General features: G+C 45.0%; 2 protein-coding genes across 2 annotated transcripts; both read left to right on the top strand.

Annotated features, from left to right (window-relative positions):
* Positions 1-3,185: 3,185 nt before the first annotated feature.
* rln3b (relaxin 3b) lies at positions 3,186-4,377 on the top strand. The gene is made up of 3 exons (XM_048248601.1): positions 3,186-3,283; positions 3,404-3,603; positions 3,859-4,377. Exons 2-3 carry the CDS (start codon positions 3,432-3,434, stop codon positions 4,149-4,151), a joined length of 465 nt encoding a protein of 154 aa, XP_048104558.1. The 5' UTR covers positions 3,186-3,283; positions 3,404-3,431; the 3' UTR covers positions 4,152-4,377.
* A 268-nt stretch (positions 4,378-4,645) lies between these two features.
* Positions 4,646-16,347, top strand: LOC125298370 (transportin-2-like). Its single transcript, XM_048249071.1, has 21 exons — positions 4,646-4,846; positions 5,920-6,019; positions 6,142-6,217; positions 6,340-6,489; positions 6,649-6,755; positions 6,900-7,033; positions 7,168-7,249; positions 7,359-7,481; positions 7,819-7,937; positions 8,233-8,293; positions 12,818-12,904; positions 13,099-13,206; positions 13,352-13,510; positions 13,619-13,706; positions 13,851-13,949; positions 14,124-14,219; positions 14,303-14,378; positions 14,937-15,036; positions 15,185-15,259; positions 15,825-15,971; positions 16,211-16,347. The coding sequence occupies exons 2-20, from the start codon at positions 5,921-5,923 to the stop codon at positions 15,930-15,932; spliced, it is 1,947 nt and encodes a 648-aa protein (XP_048105028.1). The 5' UTR covers positions 4,646-4,846; position 5,920; the 3' UTR covers positions 15,933-15,971; positions 16,211-16,347.
* The last annotated feature ends 2,180 nt before the right edge of the window (positions 16,348-18,527 follow it).

The following is an 18,527-nucleotide window of genomic DNA, read 5'->3' as shown; positions in this document are numbered from 1 at the left end:
CTCGTCCTCACCCGGGCAACTGTTGCTACCCACCCTGTCTTAGGCCCTCCCTCTTGTCCAATCTTATTGGCCAGACTTATGACATTACTAAAATGCCTCCTATGTCTATTGGACTATTTGTTTGTCGGTAAGTATCCTTTAGTCCTAGTCGTTCTCCACTTCTGTCTATCACCACCTTCAGGTATACGCAATAGAAACACCTCCCCATCTATATAACAACTGGACATCCCTCCTGTCAGTCACATTGTTAACGCCTGAATATCATTAAGCATCAACATTACACAATTCAACACGACATAGTCCAGCCTGATTCATTTTAACAGGTTACCAGTGCTTTAAATAGGTAGGCCCACCATTTTACTTTTGTGTGTAGGCCTAGGCTACTTTGAGCTGTGAGACATTCATGGAAAAAATACTCTCATGAGTAGCCTAGCCCCCTCAAAATTATACACATAATACCCCATAATGACAACTTAAAAAAAGTTTGTTTGACATTTTTTGCAAATTTATTTAAAAAAAACAACAACAACAAAATCACTTCAGCTCAAAATTGAGCTCGGGTTCATTCTGTTTCCACTGATCATCCTTGATATGTTTCTACAGCTTAATTGGAGTCCACCTGTGGTAAATTCAGTTGATCAGACATGATTTTCCCCTTGGGGATCGATAAAGTATCTATCTATCTCTATCTATCTATCTATCTATTTGGAAAGGCATACACCTGTATAAGGTCCCACAGTTAACAATGCATGTCAGACTGCAAAACAAACATGAAGTCGAAGGAATTGTTTGACCGCCAAGACAGGATTTTCTCGAGGCACAGATCTGGGGAAGGGTACAGAAAAAAATTCTGCTGCTTTAAAGGTCCCAATGAGCACAGTGGCCTCCATCATCTGTAAATTGAAGAAGTTTGGAACCACCAGGACTCAGAGCTGGCCGTCTCTCTAAACTGAGTGATCGGGGGAGAAGGGCTTTAGTTGGGGAGGTAACCAATAATTTGATGGTCACTCTGACAGTTCCTCTGTGGAGAGAGAACCTTCCAGAAGGATGACCATTGCTGCAGAACTCCACCAATCAGGCCTGTATGGTAGAGTGGCCAGACGGGAGCCACTCCTTAGTAAAAGGCACAGTGATCCATACAATAAATTAATTTATGTGTAAATTTAGTGACTGTACACTAACTGGCCTGTAGATGGCCGGACACAGTTTTCTGTGAATATCTCGAGAGCCATAGGGCCTAGGATGACCAAATTATTTTTGTATGTTGGTCTCCAGGGGCCATGGCAACACATATCCACTCATTTGAGGTATAGCGCCACCTAGTTAAAAATGAAAAGGCAAAAACAAGGCATTGTAATCACAGATATCTTTGGCTAACAGGTTCAAAACTGCATAGAATTTGAAGTGTAGGATCAGTATGACACCCTCTGAATGCATGCCAAGTTTTGTGGAATTCAGTTCATGAGGGGCCATATCAGCTACACACACAAAGCACACATATACCCTCATGCACCCACACACAGGCATGTGCACACTCACACGCACGCACACACACACGCACGCACACATGCATGCACACACACACACACACACACACACACACACACACACATATAAAAACATACACACATGCAGCAAGCAGCCACACGCACACACACACACACACACACAGATAAACACAGACACACACACACACACACACACAGACACACACATCCCATTACCCCCCCCACACACACACACACACACAGACACACTCACAAGCAACACACACACACACACACACACAGACACACACACACACACACACACACACACACACAGAAGCACACACACACTATGCACACACTCATTTGCATACACAAAAGTAGGGGATGGAGATGGAGACAAATTGACAAGCGTGTTTTATTTTTGCGGAGAGAATGTGCAGGACTGGGCAGCGGTCATATTTTGTATATCTAGTTTTTAATACATTTGCAAATAAATAAACATTTTAAAAAATAAACTTTTTTTCATGTTGTCATTATGGGGTATTGTGTGTAGAATTTTGAGGAAAAAATGAATTGAATCCATTTTGGAATAAGGTAACGAAATGTGGAAAAAGTGAAGCGCTGTGAATTCTTTCCGTATAAGTAAGTAAGTAGCTCACAACCAACTGCACTGTCTGCCATTTTCTCCCTGTGGGTTTATTATTTCACAGCTTTTCCCAGTACATTGGATAAGCACCAGCATAGGAAGTCAAAGTGACTGGTAAATCAAATAGGCTATGACATGTTACAACCTGGTAATATGATATTCCGATAGCTATATGTCCCATCCCTCTAATCAAGATTCTGTTGCTGTTTTCAATAAGGTGACAGGTCCATCCACACCACAAAAGTTTCTTATCTTGTCGTATTGCTCCCTGTGACACAGCTTCTTTCCCCTACACTGTGACTTTAAAGGTATAATCTACATTTCTACTCTCATACACATTTTGTCACATCAGCTAATTGGCCCCATGGTCTTGTAGCTGTGCTTTAGATATAAACAACACAGTCCACAGTCCCGTAACAGACATTAGCACTAGCTCTAGCCGAGCCATAAACAATCCCCCAGTCAATACTTCAGGAGCACAGAAGTGAAGGATGTAATTTGATAGGCTGTTGAGCAGCAACATTTTGTACAGCAACCAAATCAGGGACTACATATTTAAGGTGCTGACTCCAATTTGAATTAGTGTTTTCCACAGACATAAAAGAGATCAAATGTCCCAAAGGTCATTGACATTTAGACATCTCTCACCATATTTGTCAGCCACGTGGACAGGTATTGTTACTAAACAGAACGCAGCCTCTCACAGCATTTGAAATGACGTCTACAATTAACATTTTGACATCTGAACTGTTTTTGGCTCTCAAAGACAAAGAAATTAATAGATGTATCAATGCATTGAATCTCAGTGGCGTTTCACTGACATTTAGACAACAGTGTGTGAAAACCAAGGCCAAGGTAGAACCATACAGGGGTTGTGGGTTTGGTGAAAGAAAGGTCATTCATGATTTGATTAGGTTACCACTGGTTGTGACATCACTTCCACACAGATATGATGTCCAATTACAAAATCCCTCAGCCTGGCCATTGTCCATGGTAAAGGTCTTTTCTATCTCCACAAACTATATCCCGATGTGGATGCTAGCATAGGTCATCTCTTGATGATACTAATTCTATATAAAAAGGACTGAGGAGCTGCAAAGAAAATCATAACATCTTTGCCTACCTGAGAGAACAGAACATCAACAAGGTACCAAGAAAGACCCAGCATCCCTCCTGCCTGCCCTCAGCTTGCTCTCATAGATCTCAAGAGGAGCAGATTTTGCATGATACATGTAGACTAAGTTTCTTTTGCCCTTTTTTCTCTTAGGTTTTTCAAGTCCACTTCTACTAGCATCATGTGGAAAGCTGCCGCTCTGGCTGTTGGTCTGTTAATTGCACTGGTTGGCCCTTCCCAAGCCACAGAGGGGCACCCAATCTACGGAGTGAAACTGTGTGGTCGGGAGTTCATCAGGGCAGTCATCTTCACCTGTGGAGGCTCACGTTGGAAGCGATCTTTGGGCATGCCAGGTAAGATATCCACAGCGTAACCTATTACATTGTGTGTATCCTTTTTGTCTAAAAAGCCCATTTTTAACTTGATGTCTACACGATCTTATTTAATATAAGTTTTAATATGAGTTTTGAGTTTTAATATGAGTTTTTAACTTAATATGATTAATTTAATATATGAGATTAATGAGATGGATCTCGCTTTTTGTCTCGTTTTCTCATATCTCTCTTATTGTCTTGTACTCTACACCCCCCCTAATTGTTTAATAACAGGTGAGCTGGAAAACGAGCCTCTCTCCTCTCATGACACTGAAAGCACAGACAGATGGATCTCTGACCCAGCCACTGGAGCTTACAAACAGCACTTAGAGGCCGAGGCTCCGGCTTGGCCTGGCCAGAGTGAGGATGGAGGGGTGTTCAATCGCCAGGCACGCTCCCTCATCTCAGAAGAGGTGCTGGAAGCTCTGCGCACTTCAGATAGGAAAGGGCGGGACGTTGTAGTAGGGCTGTCCAATGCTTGTTGCAAATGGGGATGCAGCAAGAGTGAGATCAGCTCACTCTGTTGATGACATTCTTCCAGCCCTTTCTCACCATTTCCTTTTCTTTTGTCTCACAAAAATAGCCCAATGAAGTATTGTAGACTGTTACAAGATCAGAAGCCTGTGTTATCTCAGAAATGTCACCAACTTCTCTGAACCTTCTGTGAAATTCTACAATGAATATGCTAATAATCTGTATTGTATTACACTTGTCTCTAACTTATTAATAAAGACTTAATTTATGTTGACATAATCATTTGTAAGCGTTTAATTGAAAACAAAAAAACAAACAAAACCAAAAAACCAAAACGGTCTCTTATATTACTGCCAAAAGAATTCGTCACACCCTACCCTCCAGCAACAAGTTCCATTTTGGGGACTTTGTCTCCATCTCCTGGTCATTATTGACAGCTCCTGTCACAAAGCTACCCATGTGAGAGTACAGCCATCATTTATTGGACAATCTCGAATTGGTGCGATTTACGGAAGCCGGGTAGGGCCATAGATGATCACTTGCTTGTCTCACAGTCATACCTACGGAATAGAAGCTACAACCACCGGTGACTAAATAAGTCACAAATAAACACTGGTTTCAAGCAAAGACAAAGCGATCAGAAACACTGAAAATCAGTACATTATCTATACAATCAGGAGACATTTTACGAGGAACGCATTAGTACGAAGATAAAGATCTTAGTGATTTGACAAATCGGCGATATCAGGTAAGTGCCTCTTTGGCGGCACTTTCAACATCTCAACTAGCGCTAGCTATCTAGCTCGCTAGTCAGCTAGCAATAGCCAAGCGAGAAAGATGTCACGATTGAAACATAGACAGCCATGCAAACGACTATGATTCAAAATGCATTCATGTTTCTTCTTGTCCTTGTCGTTTATGTTTACAGTTATGTCACTAACTCGACGTTGCTTTTTATCCTTTTTGGCAATAATAACCAGACAGGGTGTATTGTTGTTAGCTAACGAAAACTGGGCCGTGTCGGCCTTGTCAGGCCAGGGAGTGTCGTGATGTCCATGCTTATGAGAAAGCTGCTGGAAAACTACCTAACCTTAGATGGTTGATCTACGTCCTAGTGCGTGTCTTATTTCCGTCGAACTAGTCACTGTGACATTAGTTGCATATACAGTTGTACACATTGATTCGCTGTTTGTCATTCTGTGTAAGGTAGAATAGAATACAAGTCCTGCATGCAAGCAGTGTGTAACGTTAGATAGTGGTTTAGACATAGCCGGGTAGCTACAATAAGCTAGCTAACTAGCCAGTGTTACCAATAACCTACTTATGTGCACAACATATCAAGTATGCTTGCGAATTAACTAGGTAATTTCGATCCTCTCTCAGGATTTGCAGAACTGCAGATTAGCGAGATCAGAGACGACATGTGGAGTCAGAGATGCAATATAACGTTAGCCTTCCCAAATATTTCAGTTGACGACATTTCGCGGCGGTTTACGAGTGCCAGGACCTCTCAATCATAAGTTAGTTTGCAATCAACGTCACCTCAACGCCTTATAATCTGTTACGATTGAGATCCATCAAAAGTATCATACCCCCCCCCATCCATACACAGATAGCGTTATCAAATGTAGTTATTAGTTAGTGTGTCGTTTTATTCATCCTGATAGTTTTGCCTGTTGCATCTCATTAGTTTTCATTTCTTGTAGAGGCCTTGTGTAGTTCACTCATCCGTCCCTTTCGTTTTTGTGCTTTGCTTTGTGTGTGTGGGTCTGTGTGTGTGCTCCTATGTCCCCTCTTGTGCATGTGCATGCTGGTGCACAGGATGGAGTGGCAGCCAGACGAACAGGGATTGCAGCAGGTGCTGCAGCTCCTGAAGGATTCTCAGTCTCCAGACACAGCCACACAGAGGGCTGTGCAAGAGGTATCCTTTAACAGTGCAACAAGTGTACACGCTGATGTGATCTGAATGCGTCCCAAGCGAGTGTCACTGTGTAGTGTTCAGTTTGTAGTGTTTGTAGCAGACTTCCTTGACCATGTCCTCAGAAACTTGAGCAGCTGAACCAGTATCCTGACTTCAACAATTACCTGATCTTTGTCCTTACCAGTCTGAAGTCTGAAGGTAACCCCTTTAAGTCTCAATGTGTTCTGTTTACAAGTCACCTCAGCAGAAATATGTACTCTTTGACAGTTAAATTAGTGTTGCTTCTTCACTCACTCACTCCCACTCTCCCTGCTGTTCAGATGAGCCCACTCGTTCCCTCAGCGGTCTTATCCTGAAGAACAATGTGAAGGCTCACTACCAGAACTTTCCACCTACCGTGGCAGATTTCATCAAGCGGGAGTGTCTGAACAACATTGGTGATCCGTCCCCACTCATCCGAGCTACTATTGGTAAATGTGGATGAAACGGCTGTGTTATGTTTTAATGCTTGCACATAATTCATTACATTTTAGTCATTCTGTTGAGTTGTAGTCATTCTGTTGAGTTGTTGTTGTTAAGTTGGTTACAGGAGAGAAATTGTGTGTTGATAAGTGTTTTGAATCTCGTAGGTATCCTGATCACTACCATCGCCTCCAAGGGGGAGCTGCAGACATGGCCTGAGCTGCTGCCTCAGCTGTGCAACCTGCTCAACTCTGAGGACTACAATACCTGTGAGGTCAGCCCTCAGCCCTCAACTCTCTTCATAACTTCTGCTCTGCTAGTCTGCTTCTTCTCTTTCCTGTGTGTGTGTGTGTGTGTGAGGTGATCGCTGTCTACCTGGCGCGGTGGTTTGGTTTTTGACTATCTCTATGTGGTGCAGGGCTCTTTCGGTGCACTGCAGAAGATCTGTGAGGACTCCTCTGAGCTGCTGGACAGTGATGCACTCAACCGGCCCCTCAACATCATGATTCCAAAGTTCTTGCAGTTCTTTAAACACTACAGCCCCAAGATCAGGTTTGTGCAAGAACACTGCATGGAGCTGATGACGAGCAGAAGCCAACTGTTCTGCATTGTACAACCAATGTAAGGAACACTGTGTACATCACAGGACATGGATATGATGAGTTGTGTGCTTCTCCCCCCCTCAGATCTCACGCCGTCGCATGTGTTAATCAGTTCATTATCAGCCGAGCCCAGGCTCTCATGGACAACATCGACACCTTCATCGAGGTGAGAACACCGTCTCACGGCTGCTCTCGGGCTGTCGCCCTCCCTCGGCAGCATCCTGGCTTCTGATTGAGTGCCCGTCTCGGCGGCTAATCGTTCTCTGTGTCTGTAGAGTCTTTTTGCGCTGGCTGGTGATGAAGACTCTGAGGTGAGGAAGAACGTGTGCCGGGCGCTGGTGATGCTGCTTGAGGTCCGCATCGACAGGCTCATCCCCCACATGCACAGCATCATCCAGGTGAGAGTCCCACATCTACCTGCCTTAGGCGGGGATTACATTGGCCAGCGGCAAGCGGCAGGTTTCCTATTGTTCTCTATGGTTCGGCAGCGGAACGGTAACAGCGCTAGCGTTGAACAAGCTGAGCGTTGAACTTGGTTCAAAGTGCAACGCCAGCGTACTTAATTGTCAGTTTAGGCAAACCGTTTGTGTTACTTAGGAAGGAGATAGAACTTATTATGGTCTGAGCGTTGCGTTACGCTTGCCACTGCTGCTTGCCGCTGGCCAGTGTGAGCTGGCCAGTCGTAAATGTTCCCCTGTGGTCATCTGACCTGTGTGGCTATCCTCTTCCTCTCAGTACATGCTGCAGCGCACGCAGGACCCTGATGAGAACGTGGCTCTGGAAGCGTGTGAGTTCTGGCTCACTCTCGCTGAACAGCCCATCTGTAAGGAGGCGTTGTCAGGCCATCTTGTCCAGTGAGTAGACCACACCTCAACCACCTTGTCTATCTCTTGTTTCACATTTACCTCTGTGAATTCAGCTTTAACAGCCAATCAGATCAGATGACTGTCGTGCTCTAAAGAGAAGATCAATTATTTTTATGAGCTGAATACGTTATTGTCTGAGATGAAATATACTTGTTCTCAATATTAACAATTTCAAATGAACCTATTCAATTGTCTAAAGTCCGACACAGCTTTTTTTTTTCTCTGGAGGATCCCAAAGTGTCAGTTTAAATAACTTGTTAATGCGATGTGTCTGTCTTGACAGACTCATTCCTATCCTGGTGAATGGAATGAAGTATTCTGAGATCGACATCATCCTTCTGAAGGTGAGCTGAAGACCAGAGGTGCCCGCTCTCCCTTAGCTCCTCTCTCTGGGTCCTAACACTCCCTTGCAACATGGCTTCTCTGCCTGCTGTGTTTTCCGTCCTGCTGACCATGTGTGTGATGTGTGCTTTGGAAAGGAGGCGTGTGGAGGGAGAGGAGGCCCGGTATGCAGGACAGAGCAGGACATAAAAACATTTCACAAAATTCTGGGCGCCCCATCACCCTGCAACCCAGGGGGAGGGGGGAAGGGAGGGCGAGGACATCGGCCAGATGAGGGGCTTGATGCGACGACCAGCTGTCTGACTGGAACCTGCGTAAGTCCTCCTGAGACAGGCCTGTCATCAGTGAGGATCTTACCGGCCAGTAACTAACTGGTTGGGAGCTGAAAATGTATTTCTTCATTCCGCACTGGCAATTCTTTAACAGAGACACAGAGCAAATCCAGAGCAAATCCTTTAGCCATTTAGCCAGGTCCTTGTTAACCTCTGTGTAAATGACCCAAGTGTATTCCTCATGACCATGTTTATCAACTTTGCTAAAAAAGCGGTCATACCAAATTCTCACTAGTGTGACAACTCATTGGTCTGTCTAAGCTGGTATAGTTTGGATAGTACTCTGTTAGTCACTCTCAATAGAATATGGTAGTGCCTCACAAACCCGCCACTCTCAATAGAATATGGTAGTGCCTCACAAACCCGCTCACTCTCAATAGAATATGGTAGTGCCTCACAAACCCGCTCACTCTCAATAGAATATGGTAGTGCCTCACAAACCCGCTCACTCTCAATAGAATATGGTAGTGCCTCACAAACCCGCTCACTCTCAATAGAATATGGTAGTGCCTCACAAACCCGCTCACTCTCAATACAATATGGTAGTGCCTCACAAACCCGCTCACTCTCAATACAATATGGTAGTGCCTCACAAACCCGCTCACTCTCAATAGAATATGGTAGTGCCTCACAAACCCGCTCACTCTCAATACAATATGGTAGTGCCTCACAAACCCGCTCACTCTCAATAGAATATGGTAGTGCCTCACAAACCCGCTCACTCTCAATAGAATATGGTAGTGCCTCACAAACCCGCTCACTCTCAATAGAATATGGTAGTGCCTCACAAACCCGCTCACTCTCAATAGAATATGGTAGTGCCTCACAAACCCGCTCACTCTCAATACAATATGGTAGTGCCTCACAAACCCGCTCACTCTCAATACAATATGGTAGTGCCTCACAAACCCGCTCACTCTCAATAGAATATGGTAGTGCCTCACAAACCCGCTCACTCTCAATAGAATATGGTAGTGCCTCACAAACCCGCTCACTCTCAATAGAATATGGTAGTGCCTCACAAACCCGCTCACTCTCAATAGAATATGGTAGTGCCTCACAAACCCGCTCACTCTCAATAGAATATGGTAGTGCCTCACAAACCCGCCACTCTCAATAGAATATGGTAGTGCCTCATTAAACCCGCTCACTCTCAATAGAATATATGGTAGTGCCTCCACAAACCAGCTCACTCTCAATACAATATGGTAGTGCCTCACCAAACCCGCTCCTCAATAGAATATGGTGGTACCTCACAAACCGCTCACTCTCAATACAATATGGTAGTGCCTCACAAACCCGCTCACTCTCAATACAATATGGTAGTGCCTCACAAACCCGCCACTCTCAATAGAATATGGTAGTGCCTCACAAACCCGCTCACTCTCAATACAATATGGTAGTGCCTCACAAACCCGCTCACTCTCAATAGAATATGGTAGTGCCTCACAAACCCGCTCACTCTCAATAGAATATGGTAGTGCCTCACAAACCCGCTCACTCTCAATAGAATATGGTAGTGCCTCACAAACCCGCTCACTCTCAATAGAATATGGTAGTGCCTCACAAACCCGCTCACTCTCAATAGAATATGGTAGTGCCTCACAAACCCGCTCACTCTCAATAGAATATGGTAGTGCCTCACAAACCCGCTCACTCTCAATAGAATATGGTAGTGCCTCACAAACCCGCTCACTCTCAATAGAATATGGTAGTGCCTCACAAACCCGCTCACTCTCAATAGAATATGGTAGTGCCTCACAAACCCGCTCACTCTCAATAGAATATGGTAGTGCCTCACAAACCCGCTCACTCTCAATACAATATGGTAGTGCCTCACAAACCCGCTCACTCTCAATACAATATGGTAGTGCCTCACAAACCCGCTCACTCTCAATACAATATGGTAGTGCCTCACAAACCCGCTCACTCTCAATACAATATGGTAGTGCCTCACAAACCCGCTCACTCTCAATAGAATATGGTAGTGCCTCACAAACCCGCTCACTCTCAATACAATATGGTAGTGCCTCACAAACCCGCTCACTCTCAATAGAATATGGTAGTGCCTCACAAACCCGCTCACTCTCAATACAATATGGTAGTGCCTCACAAACCCGCCACTCTCAATAGAATATGGTAGTGCCTCACAAACCCGCCACTCTCAATAGAATATGGTAGTGCCTCACAAACCCGCCACTCTCAATAGAATATGGTAGTGCCTCACAAACCCGCTCACTCTCAATACAATATGGTAGTGCCTCACAAACCCGCCACTCTCAATAGAATATGGTAGTGCCTCACAAACCCGCCACTCTCAATAGAATATGGTAGTGCCTCACAAACCCGCCACTCTCAATAGAATATGGTAGTGCCTCACAAACCCGCTCACTCTCAATAGAATATGGTAGTGCCTCACAAACCCGCTCACTCTCAATAGAATATGGTAGTGCCTCACAAACCCGCCACTCTCAATAGAATATGGTAGTGCCTCACAAACCCGCCACTCTCAATAGAATATGGTAGTGCCTCACAAACCCGCCACTCTCAATAGAATATGGTAGTGCCTCACAAACCCGCCACTCTCAATAGAATATGGTAGTGCCTCACAAACCCGCTCACTCTCAATAGAATATGGTAGTGCCTCACAAACCCGCCACTCTCAATAGAATATGGTAGTGCCTCACAAACCCGCCACTCTCAATAGAATATGGTAGTGCCTCACAAACCCGCCACTCTCAATAGAATATGGTAGTGCCTCACAAACCCGCCACTCTCAATAGAATATGGAAACCCGCTCACTCTCAATAGAATATGGTAGTGCCTCACAAACCCGCTCACTCTCAATACAATATGGTAGTGCCTCACAAACCCGCTCACTCTCAATAGAATATGGTAGTGCCTCACAAACCCGCTCACTCTCAATAGAATATGGAAGTGCCCATGTGTTTTTGTGGCCACTAGCTTCGTGTCATATTGCTCTATTAAGCGGATAAGAACACGCCATTCATTTTGTGGCAAATCATAAATCTGACATAGCCTACATACAGCATGGGTCTACATGCGCCATTTGCTGCATCTCACACATTGAAGCAGGAGTGGACTGGCCGCTGGGGCGGTTGGGGAGTTTCCTGGGCGACCGCGGCCTTTTGAAGGCTGGTGTTCATGCTCAGATGGACATTATTCTATACACAGGCAGCGGCATGGCTGGTGTACATGTGACACGTGATAGCAACAAGACGTTCCAACTGCATTAGAAGTGCCCTGGAAAAGGAGCACTACAAAGACAAGCTCTTCACATATGACAAATATGAAAAAGATTCTTCCAGTTGTGCTTCCTCTAGTCAGAGAAATGCACTATTGCAAGATGGCACTATTTTTGGCACTATTTTTCAATGATCTAATGGCTAATGAAATATGCAGATATTATCACATGATATGATCACATGGTATGATGTCAGACGTGGGGAGCCTAGCCTAGACTCAAATGTGGCGTCTTATATTGAGGCCGCTTGACAGGAATTTCCTGCGCTGCTTTTTGTTGCCGATCCGCCCCTGTTTTGAACTCTTTGGTGAGCGGTTTGGAAATAGTTCCACGCAGGCCAGGCACTGGTCTCTGATGAGTTCTGCACGTGTAGTAATGTGCTGATGATTAATGTGATGCGCTGTTGCCCTCCTTTTCCTCCCCAAACTCTACTGGCTGCTCTCCTCCCGTTCTGCACGGGCCTTCTCTCTCCACACACACTGTATATAGAAGAGATTTTCAAAAGCTGCACCGCCTGGTAATAAACTAAAGCAAATGGATGCTGACCTAGTGATTCACCCTACGTGTTACGCCTCCAGTTCTGTGGAGAAAACCTACCAGCGATTTTGAATAGTCAACACAACAGGTGTGACGGCTTGCCCCACAATCACTAATGAACTCATTTGGGTTAGATCTTAATGCTAGTTCAGCTCCAGTAAAGCAGACATGTGATGTGAGATGTGATGTGAGATGTGATGTGATGTGAGATGTGATGTGAGATGTGATGTGAGATGTGATGTGAGATGTGATGTGAGATGTGATGTGATATGTGATGTGAGATGTGATGTGAGATGTGATGAGATGTGATGTGATGTGATGTGATGTGATGTGATGTGATGTGATATGAAATGTTCATGTACGTAACTCCGTCTCTCTCTCTCTGCTTGCAGGAGTACATCCAGAAGCTGATGCCCCCCCTCATTCAGAAGTGGAATGAGCTGAAGGATGAAGATAAGGATCTCTTCCCCCTGCTCGAGGTGACATGCACATTGGCATTGGTGGCTGGGGCTTTTTAGTTGCTTTGATGAGTTTTTATCAGTTTGATATTAAACACCTTTGCCCACTCTGACATATTTTCATAACTATTAACATACAGGCCTAGCAATGGAGAAAAATGCTAAGATGTTATGTTCTCTGCCCATCTGACACCTGTGTCTCTGCTGCCCTCTAGTGTCTGTCGTCTGTGGCGACAGCGCTGCAGAGTGGCTTCCTGCCCTACTGTGAGCCTGTGTACCAGCGCTGCGTCACCCTCGTGCAGAAGACTCTGGCCCAGGCCATGGTGAGTGCACACACAGACATGTGGCATCGATAAACACTCCTCAGCGCTTAGGATGGGTCATTACATGCACTTATGTTGGATCTGCTGTTGGGATACTGCTGTTCATCAGTCCGGTCAACTGACCCTCGTTCGGTTCTGCCCTCAGATGTACAGTCAGCAGCCTGACCAGTATGAGGCCCCGGATAAGGACTTCATGATCGTGGCTCTGGACCTGCTCAGTGGCCTGGCCGAGGGCTTGGGTGGACACGTGGACCAGCTCGTTGCCCGCAGCAACATCATGACCCTGCTCTTCCAGTGCATGCAGGTAGGCGTATGTCTTTATGAGGACTGTCCACTAACATGGTGTGTGAATCATCATGTGTTACTATTCTGCAAGCAATATTCCATTTTTGGTGTTGTGGTGCGCACACAGGACACCATGCCGGAGGTCAGGCAGAGCTCCTTTGCTTTGCTGGGTGATCTGACCAAGGCCTGCTTCCCTCATGTCAAGCCCTGCATTGGTATGTATCCCCCATACACAGAGAACTCCCTTTAGCACCCTTGAATAGGTTCTCTCCCCTCATTAAGTTGTGTGCGTGTGCGTGTGCGTGTGCGTGTGCGTGTGCGTGCGCGTGCGTGTGCGTGTGTGCGTGTTGATCCCCCAGCTGAGTTTATGCCCATACTTGGGACTAATCTGAATCCTGAGTTCATCTCTGTGTGCAACAACGCCACCTGGGCCATCGGAGAGATCTGCATGCAGATGGGTGAGTCAGAGTGCCCCATGAAGGCCACTGCATCACTCCCGGGCTGTGGGAAAACATTCATCTTTAGGATCAGAATAAGAATTGAGCACCATGTTAATACATACAACAATGTTTGATGTTGACTTCATGGGAATGCTGATTTTTGTTGTGTGTGTGTGTGTGTGTGTGTGTCAGGTGTGGAGATGCAGCCTTATGTGCCTCTGGTTCTCAACCCTCTTGTGGAGATTATCAATAGACCCAATACTCCCAAGACCCTCCTGGAGAACACTGGTATGGCCGTCCGCTCTGTTGACTCTGTGTGAACATATCCAGGTGTGTCCCCACTGGCGTCTGACCCCTGTGTCTCTCCACAGCCATCACCATCGGCCGCCTGGGCTACGTCTGCCCACAGGAAGTCGCTCCCATGCTGCAGCAGTTCATCCGGCCCTGGTGAGGATCTCTCAGACATCATAAGCATATAAGCATATCATGGGCAGCCGTGGCCTACTGGTTAGCGCTTCGGACTTGTAACCGGAGGGTTGCCGGTTCGAACCCCGACCAGTAGGCACGGCTGAAGTGCCCTTGAGCAAGACACCTAACCCCTCACTGCTCCCCGAGCGCCGCTGTTGTTGCAGGCAGCTCACTGCCCCGGGATTAGTGTTCTTCAGCTCACTGTGTGTTCACTGTGTGCTCACTGTATGCTGAGTATGTATACGGATTGGGATAAATGTAGAGACCAAATTTCCCTCACGGGATCAAAAGAGTATATATACTTATACTTATAAGCTAACTCTCTCTCTCTCACACACACACACACACTCTCACACTCACACTCACACTCACACACACACACTCACACACACACTCACACACACACTCACACTCACACACTCACACTCACACACTCACACTCACACTCACACTCACACACTGACGCCCCATACACGCCATTCATTATTTCATTAATATTCTTTATTAAGTTAGCATGGCTTCTGTGTGTTTCCGTAGGTGCACATCATTACGTAACATCCGTGACAATGAGGAGAAGGACTCCGCCTTCCGGGGAATCTGTGTTATGATTGGTGTGAACCCTGGAGGGGTGGTGCAGGTAAGAGGACTGACTGGCAGGGTGGGTGGGTGCTGCAAGTGTTGGAAAGTTTCCCATTTGTAATGTTTGCTAACGAAACTGACAATGAACTCAATGAACCCTGTCTTTTATGGCAACTAGGGTTAACGACAGCACTGTTGATTTGCAGGATTTTATTTTCTTCTGTGATGCTGTGGCCTCCTGGGTGAACCCTAAAGAAGACCTACGGGACATGTTCTATAAGGTACCACATGGCAGGACATGTTCTATAAGGTACCACATGGCGGGACATGTTCTATAAGGTACCACATGGCAGGACATGTTCTATAAGGTACCACATGGCGGGACATGTTCTATAAGGTACTACATGGCGGGACATGTTCTATAAGGTACCACCTACGGGACATGTTCTATAAGGTACCACATGACTGGACATGTTCTGTAAGGTTCCACCTCCGGGACATGTTCTGTAAGGTTCCACCTACGGGACATGTTCTATAAGGTACCACCTACGGTACATGTTTTATAAGGTACCACATGACGGCACATGTTCTATAAGGTACCACCACATGACAGTGGCCATGTAGCCATGCAGTCAGCTGGCCCGTAGGCAGAACATCAACAATACACCTGAATAAAGACCTGATTCTGTGAAAAGCCTGTATTTTATGGCTGGCAGGGATTGAATGTGTGCTCTCAAAATAGAGGATGCTGGAGAAACACTGTAAATACATGATGAATGACGTCATTAGCTTATTAGTGTGTACACAGTGGTTTATTTACACCAATTGTTTTGTCTGTGTGTGTAGATCCTACACAGCTTCAAGGAACAGGTGGGAGAGGAAAACTGGCAACAGTTTTCCGAACAGTTCCCCCCCATCCTGAAGGAGAGGCTGGCTGCCTGTTACGGCGTCTAGATGCTCTCTCACCCCGCCGGCACGGGAAGCTTGTGTCAGGTCAGCTTTGTGCATTTTTCATTCAGAGTTTCTCAGTGCCTTAGTCATGTGAAGTAGCTCTGTTCCACTTTTCTTCATATTTGATTGGTATATGAAGTGGTCATGCAATTGAGCTTAATGTGGGGTATCATACACATTTGAATTACATTCCAGTCTTGCCTTACTTATTGAGAATTCTTCAATCTGCCTGCCATCTGTTTGCACTCATTTGCTAAGACCTGACCTGTTTCCTCTTTCAGATTTAACCTTTAGGAGGGTTACCGGGGGAAACTCATCCATCTGTGTATTGCACTGCCCTGATTGTGGGGGAGAGGGACGTGATTGGCCGCTCCACCTGACGGACAGACCCCACACCCTATGTGTGTCCATGTGGGTGGGTGGGTGGGAGGGGGAGGGGACTCCTCTAGATAACTGTGGAAAGCACCCATTACGGGGAACTAAAACGTAGGGAAAGACAAAATGTAGGGAAAGAAGACGAGAGAGGGAGGGAGGGAGGTTTAGGCAAGCTTGTTTAAAATAAAGCAGGAATCAGCCTGTGCTGGGACAGCAAACGCAAACATTTTTAAAACAACCCATAAGAGATGACATGCTCACATACAAATCGTGAAATAGAACACAATAGAAAAAGCAGGTATGCATAAATCATTTAGGTATTGATGCAAGCACATACTAAATCAGGCCAACCAGAATCAAGCATAGACACTTGCAGTAACAAGTATCATGCAGTGGAAGGCGCTGTCTTAATGTTAAACCAATCCTGTTGCAGGGGAGAGACTTGCCGTGAGGTAGAAGTGTGTGTATTTGTGTGTACAAACACTTACATGCATATGGAAGGGCAAAAAGAGAGGAAAGTTGATTGTATTGTCTCTTTTTTTGGGAGGGAATCAAAGAAAGTGAGGGAGGGGGATTCAAGGGCTCTGTATGAGGATCACCTCATCATCTGGACTTGGGACTGGTTCACCATGCTCTCTCTTCTCCTTCTTTCACTCTTCTCTCTGCACATACTCCAGGAGCACATTTGTTTCTTTGGCCCTCTGGGATTCAACATGCCATGAGTGGTTAGTTTTCTCCCTGCCTGGCGTTAGTGAGAATACTGTAACGATTTCTCCAGACCATCTGCATTAGCTACAGCTGCGCCATCACTTGTAAGGGTCTAGCTACATATTGCGGGGGGAGGGAGGCGGTACCACTGGAACATCATGTCACACGTCCTTTGTGCGTCAGTGTTTTGACTTGTGCCTGTGTCGTCTAACCAGTTTTAAGTGTATTTGCTTTGTGTCGATAGGTTTTTACTTTTTTTTGTGGTTGTGTTATTATGGGATGTTTATTGTTTTAAGGTACTTGACTCCTATACCCCTTGTCTCCTAGCGACCTGTAAACTGTGACCAATGTGTGTGTGTGTGTGTGTGTGTGTGTGCGTGTGTGTGTGTGTGTGTGCGTGTGTGCGTGTGTGCGTGTGTGTGTGTGTGTGTGTGTGTGTGTGTATGCAATGTATGTATGGGAGAGAACGAGATGCATTGATAGTATGGAGAAAAAAGGAAGGTGAGCGCATGATTGTGCAAATATATTTGTATTGATGCCATAATGACATTTGGTATAGTGACTGTCACCATGGTGATTAAAATCGAAATAGTTTTACTCAATGATCTGTCTTTTTTTTTTTTTTTTTGCTGCTACTGTTATTTTTTTCCGCAAGTGAATGAAATATCACAATACTTTACTAAAAAAGAAAATCCATGAGTAATCTGATGGTTTCACGTTATGCACTTTTTTATTTTCTATGTTTTATTTTGCAAATTTACTGATAGGTGATACAGGATAGTCCACCAGTTTTTGCCTTGTTTGTTTTGTATGGTGTAAGATGTGAAATGTCTGTGTTTGCTGGGGAAAACAAGTCAAATTAAAAGCCCTGTTAGACAGACTCCATGCTTTGTAAATTTCTGTGATGAAGCATCAGCTCTCAATACAATCAGACTTTTCTCGACCGATAAAATAAAACAATTTTCTACCAAGAAGAGCAGAATTCCAATTCTTTTGTATTACACTGAAATGTGAACGACATGCTTTGATCTGCCAAATCAGTTTTTTTTTTTTTTTTTAGGGACTTTAAAAGCAGATGTTTGATTTCAACATGCAGAGAAAAATAAAACTGCAAATCTGTCTGTCAGTCATACCCATATTTACATATTAGAATTGACTCAATCACAGATGATGAACAAATTTATTATGTAAAATGAGCAGTTTACAAATGCACCATCATAAATGTATAGTACAAATACAAGCACCAAACTTTAAGACCAATGCAAAAGTTTAATTTTGTTGTGAAATAAGTGTATGCAGTATTGCTACAGAACATTACCACAACATATAAGTGTACTAAATTCATGCTTAAATATTCTCTCCAAAATGGACATAAATGATAACTTGCACCACTGGAATAGATTAAATTATTGTGTGAATGTATATCATATACCTCATGCGTCTGTTGCTTTTCCCCGAGTGGCACCTCCTCCAGTGTTGCGTGGCTGAGGAGACAGAGCCCCTGTTCCTGCTGAA

The sequence above is a fragment of the Alosa alosa genome, chromosome 7, assembly GCF_017589495.1.
Source record: "Alosa alosa isolate M-15738 ecotype Scorff River chromosome 7, AALO_Geno_1.1, whole genome shotgun sequence".
NCBI lineage: Eukaryota > Metazoa > Chordata > Actinopteri > Clupeiformes > Clupeidae > Alosa > Alosa alosa.
This window is presented reverse-complemented; position numbering and strand designations above follow the sequence as displayed.